General features: G+C 35.9%; 1 protein-coding gene across 1 annotated transcript; it reads right to left on the reverse strand.

Annotated features, from left to right (window-relative positions):
- Positions 1-584: 584 nt before the first annotated feature.
- TGDS (TDP-glucose 4,6-dehydratase) lies at positions 585-27,953 on the reverse strand. Its single transcript, XM_036753174.1, has 12 exons — positions 27,843-27,953; positions 22,549-22,615; positions 21,498-21,566; positions 18,532-18,622; positions 14,864-15,006; positions 12,846-12,944; positions 10,074-10,133; positions 9,065-9,108; positions 8,264-8,429; positions 7,724-7,782; positions 4,567-4,664; positions 585-1,705 (listed from the first exon to the last, which is right to left on the reverse strand). Exons 1-12 carry the CDS (start codon positions 27,926-27,928, stop codon positions 1,632-1,634), a joined length of 1,056 nt encoding a protein of 351 aa, XP_036609069.1. The 5' UTR covers positions 27,929-27,953; the 3' UTR covers positions 585-1,631.
- Positions 27,954-27,982: the final 29 nt, after the last annotated feature.

Below are 27,982 nucleotides of genomic sequence, written 5' to 3' on the forward strand. Positions count from 1 at the left end.
CAAAAGGCAAGCATAAACAAATATGTGAGAGTCATCAATCACTGATCTCACTTCTCCAATCAAATCCCTGGAAAAATGACAGCCATAAATAATTTTGGGAAGCTCACATACCTTTGACCAACATCTTTATGGATGAACTGATTCCATTCCAGAAACGGCTTGGTAAGATTTCTGCACCCAATACTCATCTCCACCAGAAGTAAAGATATGCTAGATTTACATCAAATATAGACAGACATTTCATCCCAGTTTTCACATGCCTTTTCCTTTTATCATACTTCCCATTCGCCCAATAGTTAGAAGCGTCATTTACCTTGTAAGTAATCAACAAATTCTAAATGATGCTTAAAAAAATTCGAGACAAGAGAAATGTCAATAATGCTTTAATAGAAAATGGTTTATGTGGACATGAACTTTTTATAAATGTTAAAAATCAAAATAATGTTTCCCCTCATAATAAGCTAATTTGGAGAATTAAAGTTAATCTTGACAGCAAAAGACCTGAATTCAATGATATAAAAGGAATTCTAAAAATGAGAAACAAAAATTTTTGGTTTCTTAAAAAAGAACACTTTTTAAAAAGTATTTCTTAAGTTCAATGATATGTACAATGTATGCTCCAAAAATATTTGTTGAATGAATGTTTTAAGTTTCCAGCATCATTTAACCTAAGTTGGTCAAGTTATGCATTTTTGGTCATGAATATAGATAAAATAAATAGAAAATAGAATAAAAAGAATGAATGTCTCATTAAAAACATTAATACGACAATTTCATAAATACAAAATGAAAGCTAGACTTGCAGTACATTTCCTCTTTAACTCAAAATGATTTTTTTGCAGTTAAAATAACTAATTTAGAAACTTATACAAATCTTATATTCCTATTTTTAAAAATATATTTTTAAAAGTTTTTAAATTGCACAGTTAATTTTCTTGAACTTAATCAATTATTAAAAATCAAGTATCAAAATTTAAAAGTGCTTGAAATGTTTTCATCTTGTTTCAACTTTATTGCTTTGTACAGACAGGTATTTCTCATTTTATGGCAAATCATTTATGGAATTTAAAGCTTTAATTAGGATAAACACTCTGTATTACCTTAAGATTCAAATTTATAACAATCCCTAGCAAGGGGAAGTAAATCTGTAGTATATTCACTGTGTAAGAGCGAAGGACCAGGCCTGCAAGTGACACCTTCCCTACTGCCATGACTGATTTCTGAGCCAGTGGACCACTTGTGAAGTAGGCCTTTAGCTTATAGAACTTTCAAACCAAGGGATCGACTCTTTCCTTGTAGATACATCTGTAAGTTGTGCTTCTCCATACTTCATTCATCTTATTTCCCACTGTTTTCCTATTATGCAGAAAAGTAGCATCTTCCTTTGAGAATACAGCTGACAGTAGAACAAAATTCCATCAGGCCAGCTCATAATGCAACTCTTCCATGAACTGAGAATACCTATTATTTATAACATAATTTTACCTTTGAGATTTTGTGCAAAAACACCTGAATCTACTCCCGAAAGGAAAGAAAATTCTGTTTGGTAACTTGATTTCATATCAAGTATCTATGAGGTAGAACGATTTTCTGCTTTTCTCGCCCATAAACATTTCTTATTGTAAAACTTTTTATTCCACAGGAAAGGGTTCCAAAGCTTTTTCTGCATTCTTCCAGTTGTGAAAATTCTCTTTGTACCATTCAACTGATATGAAAAAGAAAGAAAAATTTTTAACTTTTCTTGTCAATTTTTTTTAAACACATAATACTTGACGGTTACCATACTAACTGCCATAATTTTTAACTTTTAAAAAAAATTCTTCTTTACATCAAATAAAAACTAGGAGAAAAACCAACCTGCTAAATATCTTTTTAAAAATGTCTAGTAACTGATGTCTCCATATTTTCATACACATATATAAAACATGCAACACATACACACTTATATATGTATGTCATATACGTACATGTGTGTATGCACACGTGCGTCGACCTATGCATCCAGTTGTTCAAGTACAGAAAATAGCATACTTCAGGGCTTAAGAATAAATTAACCTGTACAAGCACTTTTAATGAGTTGAAAAATAGTTCAAAATAAACTTGCTGGCATTTTTTTTAAACCAAGTCTTCAAAAGTTAATTTTTTCATTCTCTCCCCATTAACTTGATTAAGTTTTTAAAAAGTGAACTTTTTTAAATTCAGTAGAAGTATTAATTAAGTCTATTTGTAAGCCCTGAACCAAGGTTCTCTAAATATTTGGGTGCAGCTGAGACACTGAGACAGACACACACACACAAGGATACAAAACATTAACATTTGCAAAACACTGTGCACTCTCTCATGACACCTGATCCTCATGAACACCCCTAGGAGGTACATCTACGGGTTATTCTGACTCCTGTTTTGCTACAGAGCAAAGTGAGGCTCAGAGAAGTCAGAGACTTGTCCACAGTCACACAGCTAGTCAATGGCAAAGGGGAGTCCGAATGCTACCCTGCTGCCTCCACATCTTGTATTTTTTCATTAGGTCACATTACTCCTTAAGCCAGAATAAATATACAAGCCAGAATATTTCTGCAAAGGGTCTTAATATATGTACCTGTACCAACTTAATCTTGTTTATCTAATGGTTTTGAGGGGATGTGGTGAATGTTTCTTGAATCTCTTATTAAAATATTTAACAATATTTAAAAAAATCAGCTGAAAAGTTGATGAGTAGCTCTCCTGATCACTGTGCAGTCTGATGTGTCTTAAGGACTTTCAAAAGAAAGACAGATTTTTACAAGTTAAATAAACATAGGTAAAAAGTAGTGGCCTCCCCCACTGTCACTTTTCATTTCTGGGCCACCAGAAGTGGCCAATTGTGAAGTGGCTCGGCAGAAGACAGATAAAGACCAACACCCCCAAACCGTATGCCAGATAAAGTCCAAAAGGACACATGACTTAGACATAAAAGGTGACATTATAGGCAAATCAAAGGAACAGGAGGGAAGAAATGACCTTTTAGATTTGTGGTAAGAGGACACAGCTAAGATGGGAACTGGCTTTGCTAGACTGAGTATTTCTAATGAGTGGTTTTGAAAATTGTTCAATTGGGGAGGGGAAGGAACCCAAGGGAGAGAGAACATCTGCAAAAATAAAGACAATTTTTAAATGCCATAAATAAAACATAACTAAAAGCTATTTTGGAAGGCAAGAGGAAGATCAAGAAAGGCAAGCCCTGCTTGATTTGGCTAGGAAGATGATCAAGGACCACTGAGAGAAAGAACTACTTTACTCCTATTCTACTTGTATTTTATCTGCCAAGGAGAATGACATTAAACGTGAATTACAACTCAAAATAAGTAATGAAACAGTTATATCAAATGGCACAGGTAAACTGCATCTTAGGGCACTGAAAACTAGTAGATGTTGACTGTTAAATTTCTGCTGATCACCTTTTCAAGGAATCCTTATGAATTGGAAAGGTGCTGCACAGCTAAGGAAGAACTAACACCCACATTTTCGCCCCCTAACCCCCAAAATGGATGCTTTAAGATAGGCACAGCACCCTGACCTCATTTACTAAGTAAAATTCTAAAATGGATTATTAAAGGGATAATTGTAGGCACTTAGAAAGAGGTGATGCATACAACAGAAAGGGGCTCCTTAAGAACAAATTATACCATACCAATCTCATTTCCTTTTCTGACAATGTTATTAATAAGTAAATCAAAGCAATCATATAGATAAGTAGTTCAGTACGGCAAAAGGCAGCATGGTCTAGGGGACAGAAGACTAGGGTCAGAAAGCCCTGGGTCCAAGTTCCCGTTCTGACACAAACTGGCTGTGACTTTAGACAAGTCATTTAACTCCTCACAGTCTCAGGCAACTTTCTACTACTGTAAGTTGCACAACAGCTGCTGATCTGCACCGGTGGAGGGAGTTTCCTCACAGGAATGAAATCAGACTCATTCTCCCAACCTCATCACCAAAGGAAAGAGTATAGTGTGACATCTGACAACATCTCTCTAACTCTAGCTTAGGTAGGTGGTGGGACTGATTGCCTGTCCAGATCCAAAAAGTGCTGATTAATGAATCGATGTTAATCTGGAGGACAATATTTAGTTCTGGCCCTTACTCACGTTCTGCTCAACATTTTTATCAACGGTTCTGGTGAAAACAGAGCAAACTTATTGAAATTACAGTTGCCATGAAGTTGAGGGTTCCTACTAATACGAGGGATGAAAGTATTAGGACCCCAGAAGTTTCAGCTCATTATTCTATCCTTTCCAAGAAACAAAAAGATGAAATTTAATAAGGATAAATTTAGAGTCCTATAATGCGGGGCAGCAGTGAGGAGAGGTGTAGCATGTCCCTCATTATTAGATGTCTTTAAGGAGAATTTGGATGACAACTTGCCAGCAAATGATATAGGATTCTTGTCTGTGCAAGGGTGTATAGCATCTGAAATTCAAAGACAATTAATATTCAGATCTAGTTCTACAGTATTCTTAAAATATATCACATTTTTCTTTTCTTCAAATTCCTAGTCCTAACCCCAGGAAAAAATTTTTTAAAACATACTTGTTTTCTTTATTCCTTCTTTCCAGGTAACTTTAGGTCTCCATCCTAAACCATGCATTTTTTCTGATTTCATAGGATATCTCATGTCATTGGAAGGTCTAAAAAAACCCAAAGTAAATGAAATAATGACATTTAAACTTGTATCTCACATGTGGTTACCAATTATAACTTTAAATGATGTAAAATGCCCATAACAATACCACCACAACCTTAGAAACTAAAGTACCATTAATTAATGTTCCTGGTCTTTCCTTTTTTTAACCAAAATTTTTTAGGTAAGTTTTGATGCAAATTTTACCTGTGTACACCCATTTATTTACAAGCAAAAGACTGCATTTATTGTCCAAGGACCTAAATAAAAGAGCAGGAGTTCTTAGATTGGATACACAGACTCCCCAGGGGTCAATGGATAGATTTCAGGGAGTCCATTGTAACTATGTATTTACGGAAACTATTCTGAAAAGGAGTCCATAAGCTTCACCAGATTGTCAAACAAGTTTATGACAAAAAAGGTTAAGAACCCCTGCCCTAGGGAGACTAGCACTAGGTAATGAATGTTGCTATGGTGATGCATGCTCCTCACTTCACTTCCACAGAGACCATGATGGAAGAGGAGAAAAAAAAAATCATGAGATGCTATGCATCAATTCAGTTTGGGCCCAGTAAACACCCACTTATCAACAATATGGATTTCTAATAATCATTGATTTGAGGCACTACTAAAGGAATGAAACTACGTCTACACAAAACATTCTAGCTGTAGCTGAAAGCTGGAGAAATTAAAGTTACAGTTAAATACAAGGACATTTGTTTATTCAACAAATATTTATTAAATTATTATTAAATATTATTCCCACTAGCTGTACAGTGGTAGTTGCTGGGGGAAAGACAATGTTTGGGGACATACTCAAAGATGGCAATCATATCTCAAGTCTGTCTTTCTCCAGGTTAAAGAAATATCTATAGTTCCTTCAACCTTTCCTCATTTGCCATAGCCTCAAGGCCTTTTGTCTGGCTGGATACTCTCCTGTAGACACCTTCCAAGCTGATCATGTCCTTAAGCTATGGTGCCCAGAACTAGACACAATACTCTAGATGTGGAATGGTCAGGGCAGAGCACAAGCTCCTTATTCCTGGAAGCTATGCCTCTCTTGCTGCAGCACAAGACCACATCAGCTTCTGTGACTGGCTTATACTGAACCTTCAGTTCACTAAAAAAAAAAAAAAAAAAATCCAGACATTTTTCAGGCAAACTACTGCCTCACCCACCCTATACCTGTGAAGTTGATTTTTTGGATATAAGTCTAAGATTTTATATTATCCCTATCGAATTTCATCTAGGATTCAGCCAAATGCTCTAGCCTGACAAGAGCTTTTTGGAACCTCACTTTATCACCTATATATTAGCTACTGTTTTCAGCTTTATGCTATCTGCAAATTGGATTAGCATGCCACCTATTCCTTTATCTAAGTTTTCAATAAAATATTAAACTGTTTAGGGCTAAGCACAGATCACTGAGGTATTGCACTGGAAATTCCTACAAAGCTGATACTGAAACATTAACAACTATTCAAAGCTCATCCAATCAAACCTATTTAATTGAATTATTGTCTAGTCACACTTTTTCATCGTTTCCACAAAGGTTTGAGATATATTGTCAAATACTTTGCTAAAATCTAAATAAACTTTATTTATAGCATCCCTTAGATCTCCAGTCCTATACATTTAGCAACTCTGCTAGTAGGACTTACTACTGACGAAACCATACCGGATCTTTATAATCACCGTTTCCTTTTCCATACATTTTTAAACTATTTCTTTATTTATATATCCTTATTCATTTATTATTTCAGTTACAACCTAAACATAAGTGACACTAACTTCTATCATATCATACCTCTCCAACTCTTTGGCTATCTACAAAACTACTGTCTTATACTTCCATCTCCAAGTCAGTGGTGAAAAAAAAAATCTTCCCTCTGCCAGATGAATTATTTGGCATTTTCCATGCAGCAGTATGTATCCTGATGCTTTTTACCTAACAGTAGACAAGAAGGACAAGAATAACTCCTAGTACAACATGAGGATAGTCATGCTGCAGCAAAATTCAGTGACCTTCATTTCATAACCCTAAGACCCAGGGAGCCTATGGGACTGCAGTTCCTCCCATGAAAGGTGTTAAGAAATCAATTAACTAATGAAGGTAAGGGAAGGGTGGAGAAGAAACATTTACAGGGCCTACTGTGTGCCAGGCACCGTGCTAAGCACTTCTTTTTACAAATATTGTATCATCTGATCCTCCAAGCAACCCTGTAAGGTATTAATACACCCATTCCATACTTGAAGAAACTGAGGCAAACAGAGAGTAAGCGATTTACCCAAGATCACATATCCAGGAAGTATAAGTAATAGGAAGTAGAAAATAAGCACCTCAGGGAAACAACAAAATTCTAATCAGAGCCCTGAGGTACCTAGGCCTTGAAATCTTGTATCTCCAAAGGTCACTTCGGCATATAGCTCTCAAGGGCTTGGACCATGTCTATAATCTAGAACTCAGCAGCACCTGGTATAGGTACTATGCTACAGTGCAAACCCTGAGGATCGTAGATACAGAGCTGGAAGGGATCTTGGAGTTAGAGTTCAACTCCCATTTACACAGAGGAGAAAACTAAGGCACAGAGAGAATGATTAGTGACTTGCCCAAGGTCAAACACGGAAACGGCAGAGCCAGGACCTGAAGTCTGGTCATCTGACTCAACACCTCCTAAGTGCTCTTTCTTATCCTCTCATCTATGAGGCTATCATGTAGGAACAGTAATTTTATTTTATGTACACATAAGATTTGTGGACACAGAGGCTCATGATGAGCTGTTTATGTGTAGACTGAAGACAGAATAATAAGAAATGGGCTTAAATCCCACATGCTTTTACTTTATTATTATATGTAAAATTTTCTTTAGACTGAGACTTAAAAAACTGGGATGGCCTTTTAGAAAAGTCAATCTTTATGAATCACACAAAATTTCATTTACTCGGGATGATTTCAATGTTGTCCTACTTAAAAAGAAATTAGATGACTTAAGTTCTAAAGTTTTAGGACTTTAAAAATATTGAACACTTTGTAACTCTTTACCAGTACCTTAACCCATTTCTTACCTATCATCAACATAATCAACCCAATTTTCCATTTCAGACTCTGAACTGGTCTCTTTGATCTGTCAAAGACAAAAATGATTTAAGTCAAAACATAACACAAGAGAACTTAAAACATGATTAATTTTGAAATTAATTTGAAAATGAACACATTTCCAAAAGATTAAAAAAGGAGGTATATCTGCAATATAGAACGTCCGTATCATTCATTATGAACCCTGAAAAGGGTTGGATATAACACGAGACAGACACATTGCTTTTTAAACTAGCCTTTCATTCAAGTACAAAAGATTGTCTCTTTTTTTTAAAAAATGGAAGAGGGGAAAGGATTGTTTTGAACACATATTCTCCCTATTATCCTTAACACCAACACTGACAAATAAGTTTCCGTAATACAAAGATATGACTTTAATACCTATTATCATTATATCTACTATAAATACACTTTCAGATGGTTTATTCGAGGGCTCATTTTTATATAACGAATTCCTGTAAGTCGGAACTCAACTGTAAAAATTGTGTCTTTTTATGATGTATACTTACCAATTGTATCAATTCTTTGGCAAGTTGTGCGATTGACATCTCAAAATTGGTTCCTATGTTATAAATTTCACCTGGTTTCCCTTTCTTTAGAACAGTGAGAAAAGCTTCTACTACATCAGCAGCATAAAGGAAATTTCTTTTTTGGAGTCCTGAACCATGAATGCAACTAAAAAGATTAAGCAAAATTCAGTCATGTCCCATAACTGAACAAACACTTTTACTATAAAAGTAGCAGAAATGTGCCTGGGTGCTGATCTATAGGGACACTAAACATTTTCTTATATTCCTTATAATATATAATATATATAATATTATATATTATATATAATATATAATATAAGAGGCCAGGGACCTGACACCATAGTGTTAGGAGGACTACTCCCAATGTGAACTTATGACTACAAAATGGTTATCTCAGGTTGTCTAAAATAACATCGGGATTCCAGGATGCTCCCTTAGGGAAAATATGCCCCTGGAGAGTTAATCATTTATCAATTTTCCTATAAGAAATGTATCCTACAAATTCATCCAGTTCTATCTACAGTGTGAACATCAAGTTAAGTTACGTGTAAAGAGATAGTCAAATTCTAATATCGCTGATTGAAATACATTTGAAAAGTAAATTTAACCTAAAAAATTACAATTGATTCATGAGTTCCCATTAGATTAGAAAAATAACAAGGGACAATGGTAAATTAGAGGCAACTATTATCAATATAAATACATTACACATCAACATGTACCAAGAACATGTACATTTAAGGAGAGGTGAAGAGAGATTAAAAAGGGAAGATTACGTACCATTTTCTGTTGTGTTGCAATAACGATATAAATTTTGGAATAACCTAAAGAGAAAATTTACCATTATTTCTGATTCTGGAAGTAATTAGGCCACATTCATATTTATTTGACTTTTCCATACGATTAGCTGTCGTTATGATGCCCTTGCAGAAGATTAACACCATTATATGCAAAATCTGCTTCATCACTAAAAGTGTGTATTTGTTGACTCTACTTTAGTGGTCTGTTGGTTTTTTTTTTTTTAAATGTGAGAAGTCCATGAAAAGGTACTACTATATATCTTGAGTTTCTTAGAACTCTTGAGAATACTTGAGACTACTTTCTATCATATGCTAATCTGTCCCAGATAATAGATAGCTACTACATTATATCCTCTAACATGCACAATTTTTCGATGAAGAAAAGAGAAAAACAAACCAAAAAAAAAAAGTTTCTGAAAAATTCAAAATAAATATTTCACAGGATGTTACCCGTCAATAGTTTATTATATTAAAAAATCTATTTCTGACTTTATAACAAATCCAAGAAAGATTACATAAGGGGCAAGAGAAGAAAAACTGCTCCTCTCTGACTGCAACACCGCCTGAAATTGCTAAAGGCAGATTTTAATCTCTGTCTAATGTGGCACCATGTAAGAAATGGAGCAACTTCAGGGTTAGGCAGCTCAGACCCTACTTTAGGATCCTCGAGCTAGAAAGCAGAGGGGCTCTTAACATCTCAATTACGTATCCTCTCACTAGGGCTGTCAAGAATACGGCAATAGCAACACAATTAATTTGTATTTAAGTCTCAGATATCACTATCTAAACTTACTTAAACCTAAGCTTTAAAGTTTTTCCAAATCTGGCCTGATATCACAATGCTAATGTAGGAAGAAGGCAAAGAGGTAGGCTAAATGACACCTGGATAGAAGTCTGGACATGGACTGAACAAAGTTATAAACAATTCATTTTTCACATTGAAAAGCAAAACCATTGCTGGAAATACGTCAAGTGGAACTTAAACTTACCTTTTCTGGATACTGATGTGGTCCATAAACATTACTGCTCCTTGTGATAACAACTGGAAACTTCAAAGTATAAAAGACAGTTATTAAAAAGGTAATATAAGCTTAAGGCTTTTTTATAAAGCGAGGTATGATTTTTAAAGGTATCTGAGTTTACCTCAATCTTCCTGCATATCACAAATTATATAATGCATAAACTGCCAAAAAGGGAACTGAAACGGAATGAAGTTAAGTGACTTGCTGGAGGTCACCTCAGTAAGGAAACGGCAAAGTTCAGATTGGAGCCTAGTCCAACTCCAAAAAGCAATGATCTTCTACTACAGAGCCAGCCCTCCACCCAGATTAAAATGTCTTTGGGAAATGTTTAACAAAATAAATAAAATACAATACAAAACAGATCATGTTAATTTGTGGTTTTCTAAGTCACTATGCAGTCACATGGACCTATTTCTACTTGAGTTTAACATTAGTGTTCTACCACATCACACTTTCTGTACCTCTGGAATCGTGTTAAGGATGAACCTTTAAACTCTAAGTTAGATTTTTACATGTGCTACACAAATTTCTTTTTCTAGGGAAAAAAGGAGAAACAAAGACTGTTACTGATTCTAAAACATTTGAAGACAATTCTTCCAACATATAAGAAGTACATCTTACAGTTCAGATAATAAAGGCCAGAGGCAGAAAAGAAAGAGTGCTGGTGGTAAATTACAAAGAACTGGAAAAAAAAAAGCAGATACCCATCAACAGGGGAAAAGATGAATAATGGTGGTATATAAATGTAGCAGAAGGTTACTGTATCTAAAGAAGTGACTGAATCCTGAGAAATTTGTGAAAACTTTTATGAACCTATAGAGTAAAATAAGCAAATACAGAAAAATAATTTACATAATAACCACAGTTTTGTAGAGGTAAACAATGCTGAAAAACTTGAGAACTCTGAAGAGTACAGTGATCAGTCATGACTTTAAGATAGTAACAGTGAAGCATGTGTAATGTAGAGAGGTGGTGAACCAGAAATGCAAAATGAGGGGTATGTTTCTGGGCACGATCAATGTTAAACAGTATTTATTTGTTACAAGGGAAGATTCTATTGAGAAATGGGAAAATGACAGTGATGTCTTTATAATGCTGCTTTTACTGTAAAAGGCAGTGCTGTGGCACACTAGGTAAGAGTACTAAGGACAGAGTCAGGAAGACCCAAGTTAGAATCCCTACTTAGAGAGATTCCGGTTCTGGCGACCTTAGGCAAATCATTTAAAATTCTCTGAACTTCATGTCCTCATCTGTAAGATGGGAATAATAACACCCTTAGTACCTGGCTCATAGGGTTCTTTTAACAATTACATGAGATGATATATGTAAAAGCACTTTAGGGTTTTTCTCCCTATTCTCCATCCACCGGATAAGAAGTAATGAACAAAGGACCTCATACTCTTTATTTTTTCCTTTAAATGTTTTTGTTAAAAACATTAAAATAAATGAAAACGACTATGTTTTATAGTAATTACAGAGCAAAATTAAACACATAACAGATTAAATTCCAATCAGGATTCTTTATCTTTTTATTTTCACTCACTTTTTTTATATGAGTGTAGTTAATAAATAATCTTCTGGTTTTCTTTTCTTCCATTTAAAAAGATTTGTTTTTGGTTTTCATTTCATTTTATTCTTACTCTGAACTTAAACATTTAAAAAATGAGCATTTCCATAGAAGTTGTAGGAGAGGACCAGAGATGACACCACATTTCTGTAATCTAGAGCTTGCTTTTTTTTTTTTTAATACATATTTAATATATTACTTTCAAAGCTGTCCTGCTTGCCTGTGATTCCTTCTGTTGGGGGGGAGGGAGGCAGGGAGTGGGACTTTATACCTAATTCCCCTCACCCACCCATGTAAAATACTGAAAAACTTAAAATGCAAGAGACCAAACTTGCATTGTTAGAGTGAATAATCCAAACTTATGTCCCTATAGCAATATCATTTCCTTTCGGAAATTATTATGGTACTGTGAACTGGATGGAAACAAATTTCCCAGCCAGTAAGACTCACAAAGCAACTGTGAGCAATCCACTCTCTTTATAGGGAATCAAAAGCACAGGCATGAACATTAACATTATCTCCTACCTTTGTCCTGACTTGCTCAACCCATGGAATACCAATAGGGAAAGAATCAGGAATGCTTTTTTCTTCCTCACCCTATGAGGACTTATTAGTTCTGGCTCCTTTCTTTGTAGGTATTAAAAGCTTGAAAGGTAAAATATTGTACTTACTTCATGAATGGTCACATTACTTTTATGCCACTTTATATTTCCTATTTCCCATGTGGCATTTAATCTGAGAGGTCAATCAGAGGAGTGCTGTTCTTTTAATCTTTTAAAATGCTGTCAGGTTTACTAATCAATCAGTTCTAAACCAGGATAAAATTAACATACTTTTTGAAAGCACTGACATGTCTACATATTTGTTTTTTTAAAGAACTTTCACTTTCTCAATGTCGGATCCAATGTACTTGCAATATCATCTTCTCTTAATTTATCAAATTCTATTTTTAATGTATTAACAAAGTGGGCAATTAGTGATTTAAATGCTGATATGTTAAAATAGCATGTGGTCCCTAGTTTATCTACACAAAATAGCAAATAAGAGAATTGTTTATTGTTTTTTATAACTTAACACATAACTTTACTCAGCACCTGTCTCCTTATCTACAAGTAAAAGGTTAATGGTTGCTACTACAGATTATTTCATAGATCTCTGAAATGAACACTTACCTTATACTGTTCCCAGTAAGACTGTACAAAACATTCTGCAGCTGCTTTAGATGATGCATAAGGATTTGTAGGTTGTTTTGGTGAAGACTCATCAAATTCCTAATTTTAAAAAAGAATATCAAGGAGCTTTTAGCATATGTGTCTATCCAAGGGAATTATGAAGCACATCACAAACTTGACATGTTCATCACATTAAAGAAATAGGTAAGTTTATCTTAACTGCACTGAAACAAGATACTTTTAGCTTTTTTTCAACAATAAATTATAGTATGGACAGGGACTAACCTGTGATTTCACTGGGATTTCTGATGTAGACTGGCACCTTCTCTGCAACTTAGGGTCTTAAAGAGTTGCTCTACGGCACTGAGAAGTTAGGTGGCTTGCCTAGAGCCACAAAGCCTGTATTAGTCAGAGGCAGAATTTGAACACAGATTTTCCTAACTCCAAGACCAGTTTTTCTAACCATTATGGCAAGTTGCCTCTCAAACTATGGCAAATGTTTAAAACTGCACATTTAAAAACAAAATTCTTAAAAAAATGCATAATAGAGTACAACATGACAGATCAGTAGTGATAAGAGCATGATCTTCTCCAGGCTCTGATCATCACACTTTGCAAAGAAATTAGGGGTAATTATTTGCCTATAAAACCTGACAATTCAGCCAGATGTTACAAAATCATGTCGATATTTTATTAGTGAGACTTCTAGATTGTTGCCCACCATTTGAGGAAGAATCATAAGGACCACTGGCACATAAAATCTCAAAATGGAAAAGCACTTAGATTATTATCTAGTACAGGGGTGGGGAACCTGCGACCTCAAGGCCACATGTGGCCCTCTAGGTCGCAGGTTCCCCACCTCTGTATCTAGACCTGATGTATAAATCCCTAGTACAACATTCCCAATAAGTGGATATCTAGTTGCTGCTTGACCATCAGGACTTCTCTACCTTAATGAAGTAGTTCATTTCGACACTAGAGACATGTGTTTGAAATTACTCTATAAAGAGACAAAATCTGCTTTTCTGTCATTTCAATTCATTGGTTCTAGCTGTGCCCTCTGAAGCCACAGAGAAATAAAACCTAATTATCACAGCCTAATATGTGAAGATGCTTACTATTTCCCTCTAAACCCTTCCCTTTTTCAGCCTAAACATTCCCAGTTACTTCAATTCATGTGGTTTCAAGTCCAAGTTCCCTCAATACCCTCATTCTTCTCCTCTGGAAGCATTCCAGCTTGTAAATGACACTTAAAATATGCCCATGAAATATTCTACTTGTGGTCTGACCAGTGCAGAGTACAATGGACTTAATATTCTTCTTGACCTAAACCTTCCTGCTGATGTAGCCTGAGATCATAATAGTATTTCTAGCACCTATACCACACTGCTGGCTCATTTTAAGCTTGGAATCAACTAAAATTCAAGTACTTTTCAAGACTAATTTATATTTGTCCAGATTTATTTCATTTTACTCATTACAGATTAGCTGTTCTTGCCCACCCAGATCTTTTTGTCAGATCCCATTTCTGTCCATATCAGTTCTCCTCCATGCTTTGTGTCTATGACATGTTCAAGGAGTGCCCATTACATGCTACAACAAAGATGGTGTGGGACAGTGAAAGGAGTACTGGACATGAAGCCAGAGGATCTGGGTTCAAGTTTCCAGCTTGGCCACATTACTCCCTGTGAGACTCTGAGTGAGTCATTTAACCTTTCTGGATCTACTTCCTTATCTGTAAAATGTCTGAATGTAATGACTATAAAAGCAACCACTCATTTGGTCTTCCTATTTGCAGCCTTTATTCCATCCAATCTAACAAATATGTAACTGCCAAAAAAGGCATTTGTTAATAAAGAAATAAGCTGGATTTTATAAACGTCAATTTTTATCAAATCCCATGCCTTTTACAACCACTTTTTTTTACCTCATAGCCTGAGAAATGTGGTTATTTTTAAAAGTCTATCCTTAAGAAGTTTAAAATAAAGCACATGAAATATAAGGTTTTCCAAACTCACCTCATCAAGGCTACCTCCATATACTTCATCAGTGCTCACATAAATGAATTTCTCCACTCTGGCTTCATAAGCAGCACTCACCAGAACATGGGTACCATAAACATTGACATAGGTAAACTCCAAGGCATGGACAAATGAAAGATCTTTAAAAAAAAAAAAAAGTAAAATTAGATGATATTCAGAACTTAATACAGAACAGACTAAATAAGCCAGAATATCAAGTCTTACTATATAATTTCTAGGGATTAAAAGGAAAGGGGGAGAATCATACATGGGAGGCTATAAACAGTAAAATGCTAGATTCAAAACTAAGAACAATAGTCAAAAAAATCTATTAAGAGAAATTCTCTTCAATCGCCATTTGAACAATTTTACAAACAAAAATCTATGTATAATGGCCATTTCTATATCCTATGGTATACTATGACTACTACTGTATAGGTGAAAGTTAAGGAAAAACCTCTAGTCCTTTTGGTATTCCCAGCCCCAGAGGTTTGTATGAAAAACAAGGATGGGGCAGTTAGGTGGTACAGTGAGTAGAGTGCTGGCCCCTGGAAGTCAGGAGGACCTGAGTTCAAATCTGGCCTCAGACACTAGACACACTTACTAGGTGTGTGACCTTGGGCAAGTCACTTAACCCCAATTGCCCTGCCTTCCCCCCTCAAAAAAAGAAAAAAGAAAAACAAGGTTGATGATTCCTACAGCTTCAACCAGTTCCTCTGCAGTTTTGCTAAGAGAAATGATGTGAGGGAACCAGGGAATGATAGGAATTAAAATGATTTTCTACCCTTAACTCAGCTAAGAAATGGACTGAAATTTCAAAGGACAGCTGAAGGGACCAAGTGTTTTTAAAAAGACAGAATTTTTAAAATGCCTAAGGGCTTTTACTAGCTAGCAAGCAGAGTTCAGGTGGCTGGGTCAACATCACAAAGGAACTAAGGATGGCCCTGGGGCTTAAAGCTAAGAACTGTCAGAACTAAAAGTTCTACTTTTAGAAGTAGAATTACACCAGAAGAGCAGCTAACGGCACCAGAGAGCAGCAATTGTTAAACAGCAGCAGGCAAGACACAGTGGACAGAGACCCAGTAGAAAGCACTCAGGCAGAAATACCAGAACAGCAGAGGATCCACCCCAACAGGACGTCAACGTTCACCTGACTGACATCACTAGAGGCCGTTGGTGGATGCATAGCATCAGAGGCCAGAGTTCTTCCAACCACTCTGTACCCTCCCAACATGTGTGCCTTTTGCACGTGCCATCTGATGCCATTCCCTCCAGGTGTGCTCTCTCCCCCACTGGTAACGTGGTAACCTGGGGGAGACTCTTGTCTGTACAGAGAAATTTCTCTGGTTACTTACCTTGCTCTACAATAAAGCGTCCTCTGTTTGGTATAATACAAGTAAATGCATCTGTGGAAGCTCATGAGCTATGGCTTTATACGGATGGTGACCCACCAAACACCTAGCATTTGAGGGAGCTTTCTGGGGGCCTACATGCTAAACTATTAATTGCCAATTCTAGGAAAACATCACTTTAATGATAATAACAATAACAGCCAGCATTTCTACAGCACTTTAAAGTTTGCAAAGTGCTTCACCAATCTCATTTGATCCTCACAATAACCGTGGGGGGGGGGGAGTGCTTTTGTTACCCCCATTTTACAGGTGAGGAAACTAAGGAAGACAGAGTTTAAGTGACTTGCCCAGGGTCACACAGCTGGTTAGTGGTTCAGCCTGGATTTGAGCTTGGGTCTTCCTGAATCCACATCCAGCACTCCATTAACTGCTGGGTCTTTCTGTGGATGGGGGGAGAGGCAGGAAGGGGACAAATGTGATCGTGGGGAGGTTGGGGAGCGAGAAGACACTAGTAATGTTGAACAGAGCTGAGTCAGGGATGAGATGGGCTAGGAGTTTCTGGGTCTCTGGCTCCAGTGGGGCATGGTTAAGAGCTTGAGCACTTATTTAGCATCTACTATGTGCCAAACTGTGCTAGACACAGTGAATGGAAGGTTATTTGGCCAGGGCCTGGCAGATATGGGAGTAGGGCAGCTGGGGCAGCCTTAGAAAGAAGGGTGGGGGAATGGGGTGATCCAAGGTGGGGTGAAGGGCTGAACAGGACAAAGTCCCTGAGGAGATTATATACAGCAGGGAACAGTGTTGTGCTGGGCTGGTGTCTTTATAATGGGCTGACACAAAGTTACAGTTAAATTTCATTCCAAGTGGATTTTGGTTTTAAACTTTAAACAGGAGGCAACAACATTTTATTATATTTAACCCATTATTTCTTTAAACATTATGTTCAAGCTCTTAAAAACACTAACACAAATAATTATGATATGAAAACTGTATGGATTGTGGTATTTTCATAAGTGATTTTTCTAGGAAGACTTACCAACAACTATCTAATCTCAAAATTTAAAAACAGAATAAAGTGCCATAGTATTGCACAGTTTTAATTCCTCTTGTTTAGCATCTAAAGATATATAATAAGGGCCTAAAGGATGTTGTGCCTACAAAGTCTCTGCCTTCTAAAATTTGATGGTCTCCAAGACCATACTAGAATGGAAAGAGAACTTGTTTCATACTTCCATACCTCACACGTATTTCTATACCTAGGATGGTTTTAGGAAGGAATATTTATTGCTTGAATGAAAAACATAAAAGATACAAGCATAAGTATATCAACATCAAAGATACATATTAACTTTTAAGAGATTTTTTAAAAAAATCAAAATTCTAGTCCTTTATTACTATGTTCAAGAGAAAATACTGAGGAAATGGTTTTTTCTCTCACAATACTAATATTAGAAATTTCCTTAAATAGGGATCTAAAATAAAGATTATCTGAAAATCTGCTGAACTTCACAAAAGTGACACTGACTACACCTTTTCCATGTAAAAGTCTATCTCCCTTTTTTGTTTTCCCCTTACTACATTCTCCTTCTCGGTAACCTCTGCATTGGTTGTCCCACATGCCTGCAAACGCACTCCCTTCTTTTTACATTTAGAACTCAGCTAAAGTGCCATCATCTGCATAAAGCCTTTCCAGATTCTCACAATCAACGGTGGCCTTGCTCCCAAACCACTTTGTATCTGTCATATTTATTTGTATTTGCTCTTTTTTACATACAAGCTGTATGCATTTTTATATGTATTTGTCTCCCTCATTATAAGATTCTTGCAAGTAGGGATTGTGTTAATTATGTTTTTAACATAATTATCACATGATAATAAACACTTAGTGATTAATGTCAAATTTTTTTGGAAGCTGTCAGGATATAAATGACAAATAATATAGCAGTGTCCATTTAAAAACAGTTGGTTTTCAACACAGCTTAAAAAGCAAACTTAACAAGCATATTAAAAAACAATGGTGCATAATCTAAGCAGTTATTTTTTCCATTCATAAAGCTCCTAACTAAAAGAAAGTTTGAAGACAATCCCTTGGCTGGAACAGTAAACCCTTATGCCACTCTCAGTGATCAAACCGTAAATTAGTTTATAGTGAAAATGCTCAAAGACCTTGAAATCTTGCCAAACTAGCTTCACTTGGGATTTCTGGGATTACCAGAAATGGAGTAAAAAAGAGAGAACAAATAAAAAATAGTGAATAGACCATTGGTTCTGAGAAAGCTTAATGTGTCAATCATTACATACAAAAATGCTCACCTACATGTGTTTGAGCTGCAAAATGTAGTACTATATCTATCTTCTCAGTTTCAAAAAGCAGTTTTATGAAGTGAGGTTCACAAATGTCACCCTAAGTAAGAAAAGAGAGAAATGAGTTCCCTAAGCATCATAACCACAATCATTTTTAACATGGAAAAAATAAAAACTATAGGAAAAAGTTGAATTTACAAATAATATCAACACAATTGGTAGACATCAAAATCACAACCAAACCAAGAAGACAAAGTACAGTAAAGACTGGGGAATTAAATATTCTACATTAGTGAGTGTTCAAGCTAAATCAATATCCCTTAAGTGTAAAATATTTTAAGCTTTTAAAATAGAAATATTTCTGAAATGTATTATGATTTCCCTGTTTTCTTAAAGATCTTTTTCTTAATGACTCAGGTCCATAATGAATGCATCAATTATTGCTTCGATAAACTTTTTTCTCTTGTCCCCTAAGTTGTAGCTTCTGCTTGCAATGGCCTGCCCATTGCAAACTTTCTTCTAATTTGCTGCTTTCTGAGCTGCTGTCTCCAGAGGAATCAGATAATTAAAGTTTTTAGAACTGTGTGTAAATTAAATCATTAAGCTTTAAATGCTGGCTAGGAGACCTCTCCCAGAATGTTAATGTTCTCTAATAAACATTAAATGAAGTAGTTCTATAGGACAATGTTAAAATAATTGGTGGGTTCTAGAGCAGCTAAAAATCCAGATTATCAAAATTTTAAATTTATTTTACCAGAAACCTAACATTTTAATAAAGAATCTAAATGTAGAATCAAGAGCTTACCAGCTGGAGAAAAGCTGAAGGAGGAAACAACTGCATTAGGGGAAGAGAATTTTAGATGTGTCAGGCAACTTCTCTAAGGCAGCAAAGGGATCTTAGAGAAGGAAATGGGGCCCTTAAGGTCCCTTATAGGCATACTAAAGGGATACTCAATTGTGTTCAGGTACAGAAAAATCTCTAGAAATGTCTTTCTACCATTCCTAGTCAAGTATAAACCAAGAAAGTTTCTCTTCCAACCTTGTGAACAATTAAAAAATGCTTATTAAGGGCATATTATGTAAAAAGCAAATTTCTGTCCTGAGAGGTAGAGACATATAGTGCATTAAGTATTACTCTTGGACTTAATCAGACTTGGATTTGAATCCTGCCTCCGAAAATTTTAATTGTGTGACTTTGAGCAAGTATTTCAATTGTGGCCTCTGTTTTCTTATCTATAAAATAAGGGAGTTGGACTTGATAATCTTAAGAAGTCTGGTCCAGTGTTGAATCTATGAGTAAATGGTCTTAAAGAAGCTTATATTCTGCCAGAAATATAATAAAGTAATTGTGAGAACCAAGAAGAAACTTAAAGGTGCATAAACTTCCACTGTTAATTTCTGACTTTTCAGAAGTCAAAAACCCCTCACAGATTTGCCCCTCATCTAGAAGCAGTCCTTTTTATGTAAATGAACCAATCTGTCTTAACAGAAACATAGGACTTTAGAAACTTTCCAGTCTAGATCACTCTATGTAGGTAGATCGGTAGATGGATTCAAGGCACTGCAAATAATGCAGTTAATTAAAAAGTGTTTTTATTGAAGACAGTTCCTTGGTAACTCTTTAAAAGAGCTACCAAAAAACTTAACTTATTTTTTAAACACATTTTTGAATTAGCAATGAGTTAAAAACAAAAGTAAAAATTCATTTAAAAAAATTACACTACTTTCATACTACTGTAATTTTTCCCAATTCCCCAAAATATTTTACAATTGGTAATTGTTCTTTAAGCTGTAAAACAAACTTTTCTTTGCACTTGGGCTGGCCCTATCTGCCAATTTGCAAATGAGTCAAACCATTTGCAAACAGGCTAAATTACACATACTGGCTTTAACAGAATGGTTTTATGGACCCCGAAATGAGAGCAATTACACTATTTGTATCACTTATTAAGAAAAAAGTGACAAAAATCATCTATGAAAAGGTCACAATTGATTCTGAAAAGGTATATATCTCTTCCAATAGAACGTAAGCGCCTTGTGTGAAGAATTGTTTTATTATTTCTGGTTCTGTATCCCTAACGCCTAGCATAGTGCTTGAGAAATGTTTACTGGGGAAGTGATATTTGAGTTCAGTATCCACTGGAAGCTTACTGTGCCAAATGGAGTAAGATGCTGAATTAAGCTTTTTTTTTTTGGTCAAACTACTTTCCAACTTTTCTAATAGTTTTTGTCCAGCAGGAGTCCTTCCCCTAGTAGTCTGCATTCATATCATGGGGCTATTATGTCTGATGTTTTTGGGTCTCGCCTATTTATTCTGTTTCACTTATCTACTTTTCAGTTCTTCAAAATCAGCACCAAATAATTCTGAGGATAACTGTTTTATAACAGAATATTACAATATGACAGTGCTATACTACCTTTAATCCTAAGAATCTAAATCTTTTGCTTCTCCAAATGATTATTTACAAATTATTTTGTCTACTTCTATAAAGCAACACCTTATCAGAATGACTGTTATCATCTTAAATCTCTAACTTAGGTAGTACTATCATTTGTATTTATTCACATAATCCAACCACGAACAATGAATAATTCATCATTATTTTAAGATTTCCAGTATTTTTGTAAAGAGTTCTATATTTGTAGATGTCCTAAATGTGTCTTGGGAGGTTAATAACCAAATGTTTTCTGCATTTTATTAGTATTTTAAATGAAATTTCTTCCTAACTTCCACTTGGATTTCATTAGTACCATGTAGAAATGCTGATTTTTTTATTTTTTCAGTATCCTGATAATTAAATCATCTTGATTAGTTTCTTTGCTTACCCCTGGAAGCTTTCTAAGTAAGTTATCATGTCATCTACAGATGAGGATAATTTTGTTTCCTCATTGCCAGTTTATACCTTTCTTTCCTCTCATAAATAATCAGATTTTAAACAAAATACATAGAAACAGTAATAAGAAAGATACTATACCTGTATAAACTTGTAGTTTTGTTTGTTAGAAATGGTTTCAAGGTTCTTCAGGCTTGCACAGTAGTCCAGCTTAAAAGGAGAAAAGCAACAAAATCATTATAAAGCACTATTTTCACCCTAGAACTGTCACTTTATAAATTAATTTTGTTAACTATAGTAGGGTCAGTTGTAGCTATTTTAAACTTTTAAGGTAGCAGCAGGTTATAATGGGAAGAGCACTGGATTTAGAATTTTAAAACCATGCCTCAAACCCAGTTCTTCTACTTACTATGTACATGGACTTGGACAAATCACTAAACCTCCTTGGGCCTCAGTTTCTTCACTTGTAAAATAAAGATGTTGAACCAGATCACGAAATGAGGTCTCTATGACTGCCTATATCCCTTAATGGCCAGCATCCTCGTAGATCAGCAGTTGGTGCTCATTCAAGTCTCAATGAAAATCTTCTTTGTGATCTAAAGTGGTGGTGGTGTTTTTGGTTTTGTATGACCACCATAACCATGCTACTTCCAATTAGAACCTTTTTCTCTGAACATAAAGGGAAAACTTGACCTTCTTGTATTGCATCACTTTATGAGGCTAGTGCTTGCTACATAAGTCAAGCTGATTTGAGGGATAGTTGTCACTCCAGCAAAAGCATTGTCAAGATAGAGTGACATAATTCATACTTAACTGATCTGAGGTCCAAGTGATATAGGCATTGCCTCCCTGGATGCAAATCACAACCCATAACTGTTTCTTATACATGTTCTCCCTCTATCTCAGAGGACTGTCCCAATATAATACAAGTCTTCTTAGAGGTTTTGTTGTATTTCCTAAGTACCTGGGCTGTCTATCTGTTATGCTCCAAGGGCACATTATAAATAATTAAATGATTATAGGATTTTATGTTCATTTTACACTGAATACTGCTTTATCTATTTACTAAAATGATTAACACAAATTGTGGTATTTCTTCACGGTAAGATAACAATATGTCTATTTTAAAATTAAACTATATTTTTTTGCATTACTTGTTAAAGTGTGCAAGTACATTTTTTATAAAGCTTACCTTGTCAAGATTTATGATCATATAGTCCGGATAATCTTCTACTAGAGAGACTATCACATGTGATGCACTACAAGAAAGAATAAAATAAAATCAAAGAGGGAAATATATTTTTAAAGAAAATGTTGACATTTTCCCCAAATTCTAGTATGTAGGCTTTATCTGTCCTTTATCTATACTAGCACCTTGAAAAAAATATGCACTTTATGTCTTCTGATTTGCTTCCTAGATAAAGGCAGTAAAAGTCCTGTAAGAATCTCCTTTTTCCTGCTAAGCTTCCCCATGACAGTATCTTACATTTGTGTAGTACTTAAAGTATTTTCACATGCAAGAACTCATCTGAAACTTTTTAACAATTCTGTGAGGGAAGAGTGCTATTACTTTCAGCCTTATTTTAAAGATAAAGAAGCAGGCTCAAGAGGGTGAAGAAAACTGCTCAGTCACAGTGATAACTAGCACCCAGGTCCTTGACTTCTAATCTAGATCTGTTACATTGCACATTAGCACTCACTTCTTTTGGGCTCCTAAAAAAAGGGAAGAGAACTTCTGTTTGACTCCAAAATTTCTAAGTCAACTCGTTGAACTCAATCTCAAGTCACAAAGAACATATACTGCAAGTTTTAGGTGTATCTGTGTCATGGTGCCATTGTTCATCTTGGCACTGATATCTGAATTGTATTAAGCTACAAAGGAAAAAAAAAATAATTTACTTGCAAAGTTACCCTGATCAACATATTTGTCAGTACAGGGAGAGCAACCTGGTGTAACAGAAGGAACACAAAATTATGTATTAGGAGACCAAGCTTTGTGGGCCATGGGCAAACTGCTCACCCTGTTTCCCCAATGAGGCAGTTGGAAAAGGAGATGTGTATGGTTCTAGAAGTCAAAGTGCAATTAAACATGCAAACAAAACAAGCTATTTAGTTTCTTTACCTAATAAGCTATGCTTTGGTTACTAACTATTGGTTACCACTAAAAATTAAAATTTGCTTCTACCTTACAAGCTTTATATTTCATGCTAAGGAGCTGTGATCAAGTCAATATTATGTTACAGAAACAGCACTTTTTTTTCCTCAAAAAAACTTCTTTGTGGTAAAAAAAAAAAAGAGTTTAATTCCACTAAGGCATAATATTCTAACAACTTAGCCTGCTGAATTCCTACTCAATCCTTAAAAGCCCAACTCAAATCCTTCAATCCCATCCTTTGATGAGATCTTCCCAAATCTGCTCCTCTACCTCTTCCAATGTTCTAGCACCAAAAGAAGTTAAAAACCAGGACTAGTCCCAAAATATTTATGAGCATGCAAAACTTCTTGGTCTCTAGCAACAAAAACATATGACGGATTTTCTTGCAAAAACCCTCCTTCACAAAGCTTTTCCTGATTCCACCAATTGTTACCCTCATTACTTTGTATTTTTCTTACACACAACCTGTGTTTACTTATCTGTAAACATGCTATTTCTTCCAATAGAATGTTAACTCCTCAACAGCAAGGACTGTCTCACTTTTATACTAGTATCTCCACAGCAGTGCTGGGCCATAATGAGCATTAAATAACCATTTGTTGGTTGACTGAGGTATTAAATAAAAAATTAAAAAGAAGGCACCAGTACCTGCTGAAACCGTTTTTACATCAGAGGCTAGACACATCCAATTTGTTCTATAAAAATGTTCATATTAGATTGTAAATGTTTAAGGATAAATTAGACATTAAGACTAATCTTTGATATCTTACCCCACAGGAAAGAAGGAGGAAGAAGATAAAAAAGGGAGGATGATAGAAGGGAGGGCAGATAGGGGGAGGAGGTAATCAAAAACAAACACTTTCGAAAAGGGACAGGGTCAAGGGAGAAAATTCAATAAAGGGGGATAGGTTAGGAAGGCGCAAAATACAGTCTTTCACAACATGAGTATTGTGGAAGGGTTTTACATAATGATACGCATGTGGCCTATGTTAAATTGCTTGCCTTCTTAGGGAGGGTGGGTGGGGAGGGAAGAGGGGAGAGAATTTGGAACTCAGTTTTAAAAACAGATGGCTCAAAAACAACAACAAAAAAGTTTTTGCATGCAACTAGGAAATAAGATACACAGGCAATGGGGTGTAGAAATTTATCTTGCCCTACAAGAAAGGAAGGGAAAAGGGGATGGGAGGGGAGTGGGGTGACAGAAGGGAGGGCTGACTGAGGAACAGGGCAACCAGAATATACGCCATCTTGGAGTGGGGGGGAGGGTAGAAATGGGGAGAAAATTCATAATTCAAACTCTTGTGAAAATCAATGCTGAAGACTAAATATATTAAATAAACTAAATAAATAAATTAAAAACAATGAAAAGGGTAAATACCATCAATAAAGGTGAAATTAAAGCAAAAAAAAAAAAGGCTAATCTTTGCAAACTGGAAGTCCACTTCCACTGGTGTTTGTTCTAAAAATTTAGTTCTTCTCATCATTTGAAAACACTTGTCATCCTTGGGACTTCATTTCATCCCTTGCCCCCTCTCTTTTCCATCTTCAAAACTGGCTCCTCAAAAACACTGGCTCCTCACCTCCGCTTGAAAACATTTCATTCAAACTTCTCCAAAACTGCTATTCTCAAAAAGCTCACCAATGATTTCCTAGTAATAAAATCCCAGGGCTTTTCTTCAGCTCTCATCCCTCTAATCTTTCTGCAGCAATTGCTACCACTTGTTAATCCTTTCCTGAAAGCTCTTTTCTGTTGGCCTACGCAAGCGTATTCTCCCAGTTCTCCTACACCCAAGACACAGGTTCTGACCTTGGCCCTTTTCTCAAATTAGACTTGGGTATTTCTTGACCTTTGCTAATTCAATGGCTTAAATTTCCCCTCCATGCAAATCACTCTCAAATCTCTCTACTTCCAAGTTTTTCTCCAAAGCTCCAAAATAGTATTTCTAAACACTTCCACTTCCACATACATCTCAAATAGATTGTTACAAACTTATTTTCTTGTTCCAGAATAAGGTCCTCCTGATTTCTTTATTTCTATCAACTGCACCAACTTTCTCCAAGTTACCTTCACTATCACTGTTTCCTTTACTACTCACACACAGAGAATATTCAGATCTGAGGATTCTACTTCTTCATCACAAAGTCTCTTCTTTCCATTCCCACTGTCTCATTAGAGGCTATTGCAAAAACCTTCTAACATTCCCTTCTACCTCTATGCTATTTTACATACTACTGCCAGATTAAATGTCCTATTAAATCTGCCCTATTTCACAGGGCGGTAAGAGGAGCAGATGAGACAATAAGAAGTGTCATGAAGTAATGAAGCTGTTTCTCACGTATGCCTTAAGTAAATCAGTCATTATAGTTATGCCTCTTACGTGAAAGTGCTTTTAAATTAATCATTTGATAAACATACTATTACTAGATCATTTTATGTGGAAATGTTCTACGAATAAAAGGAGCCAACCTCTTGAGAAATGGCAAAAAGGGAAAAGCAAATGAATTATCTTGATTCTCAAAATAAGAAAACAAAAAATAACAGTAAGAAAAGAAGATAAAACACTTAATATGAAGGTAGGCTTTCTTACCCTTTCACAACTCACATATTAAGGCCTAATTATTATTAGAATAGTATGCAGAATGGATTACTTATTCATCTGAATTTATAATTGTAAAAAATTAAACATTTCTTTCTTTATTTATTCCCTCACTGGGGAAGGTAATAGTTGCAGTAGCTAATTCACAGGGATATTATGAAGACTTTCAGCTATACCAAAGTATATTAAATATCACTGACTCATATACTAGGAAATCACTGTCATTTACTGAGTTCCAGGGATGAGTGCCACTATGCCTACCTAATCAGCCTAAGGGTGTTAAGCCCCAAACCGATTCAGTGACTTAGAAGCTCTGGTTCAATGGTTGAAAATAAAAGAATTACAAAATAAGAAGGAACCTCTGTACTCATCTTATCTAACTCCCTCAAACTACAGAGAGAACTTTACCCAGACAGATTAAGTTATTTGAATATGTTCACACAACTAGTCATTTGGTAGTAGAGCCAGGAATAAAGGTAGGCTTACTTCTACTTAGTCCAACTCTTTCCAACTTGCCAATACAAGGTAGCCTGGTGATGTGAGTAAAACGTTGGATTTTGAGAAAGCAAGGCTTGAGTTTAAACACTACTGGGCATTTACTAGCTATGGGCAAGTCACACCCTCTCTGAATCTCAATTTCTTCATCTGCAAAACGAGGATATCTATTTTTCAAAAAAAGTTAATGTATAATATGCTTTGCAAAATTTATTGCACTACATAAATAACAATTGTCATTACTATTCCCAAGCTGGCCCTGGACTAGACCAGACTTCGAAAACTGTGTAAAGACAAACTGCCAATTACAAAAACAAACAAAAAAAAACCACAAAAAAAACCCCAGCACGATACCAAAGAAAAAAATATGAGAAGACATCAAACCCTACTTACTCCTTTGCGTAAGTGGAATGTTCCTGGGTGTTAATCACTACATGTATTGTCAGGTTTTTTTTTTTTTAACGTAATGGTAAGTTTTACTGAGTTTTTTTTTTCCTTTCATGTTCTTAAAAAAAAAAAAAACTTTGTTATATGGGATGGCTCTCTGGGAAGGGGGAAAAACACAAGGGGGAAATTTGGCTATATAAGAACAAAAGATATCAGTTAAAATTTAGTCAAAAAAGACTTGTCTATAACGTCCTCCCTCCTCTCCATTTCCTGTTGAATGAAGGTGTTGAACCCACCTCCATTTACCACCTTCCCAATCAAGCTTTCCTTGACTGACTCACACTCAAAGCATTTTTTGTTTCTCTTGAATGTAAGTTATTACTGAGTTCTCATGAATCACAGCTGCTATTAGTCATAGCTTCATTTTAAACCGTAAGATCAATTAGAGTAGAATTCTGCCTTATTTACACTTTGTGTCTCTTTCTAGACACATTATACACACAAGAGGTAATAAATGCCTGCTGAACTGAATTGATCGGATGACTATGATGTTCCCAAGGAAAACGTAAGTTTTAGAGGATTCTAAAGCGGCTAAAAGAGAGAGAAGAAAGATCTGTCTCGCTGTGTCCCACTTCCTGACTCAGAACAACATCTCCCTGAGAGGGCTTCATGCGCTCAGCGCTAGAGCCTTTCCAGGATCCTGACGACAGATTCCTAGATCATCCAGGTGTCAATTTCCTAGCCCAGACAAGCAGGAGGCGGGGGCCACGCCCATCTTGGTCCCGGGCCGCCCAGCAGAGGGGCCATCACCCTCCCCCCATCCCCCTGAGGACAGAGATCACCGTTACCTACATGAAGCCAGCACCGCCCGTGACCAGGACTCGCTTGGCGAAGCCGCTCGGTGGCCCGGGGCCTTCTCCGCCAGCAGCAGCCGACATCTCTGACTCAGCTCTGCCCTGGAGCCTGACGGGAACCACCACACTGCGACCTTT

Source organism: Trichosurus vulpecula, chromosome 4 (assembly GCF_011100635.1).
Source record: "Trichosurus vulpecula isolate mTriVul1 chromosome 4, mTriVul1.pri, whole genome shotgun sequence".
Lineage (NCBI taxonomy): Eukaryota > Metazoa > Chordata > Mammalia > Diprotodontia > Phalangeridae > Trichosurus > Trichosurus vulpecula.

Coding starts and splice junctions, on each gene's coding strand:
- TGDS (XM_036753174.1), bottom strand. CDS start 27,928: ATGTCGGCTGCTGCTGGCGGAGAAGGCCCCGGGCCACCGAGCGGCTTC. Junction 4,665..7,723: donor GTTGATTATGTTGATGATAG/GTAAGAAATGGG, acceptor GGGTTTTTTTAG/ACCTTCCAATGACATGAGAT. Junction 1,706..4,566: donor AGAAGGAATAAAGAAAACAA/GTATGTTTTAAA, acceptor TTTTCATATCAG/TTGAATGGTACAAAGAGAAT.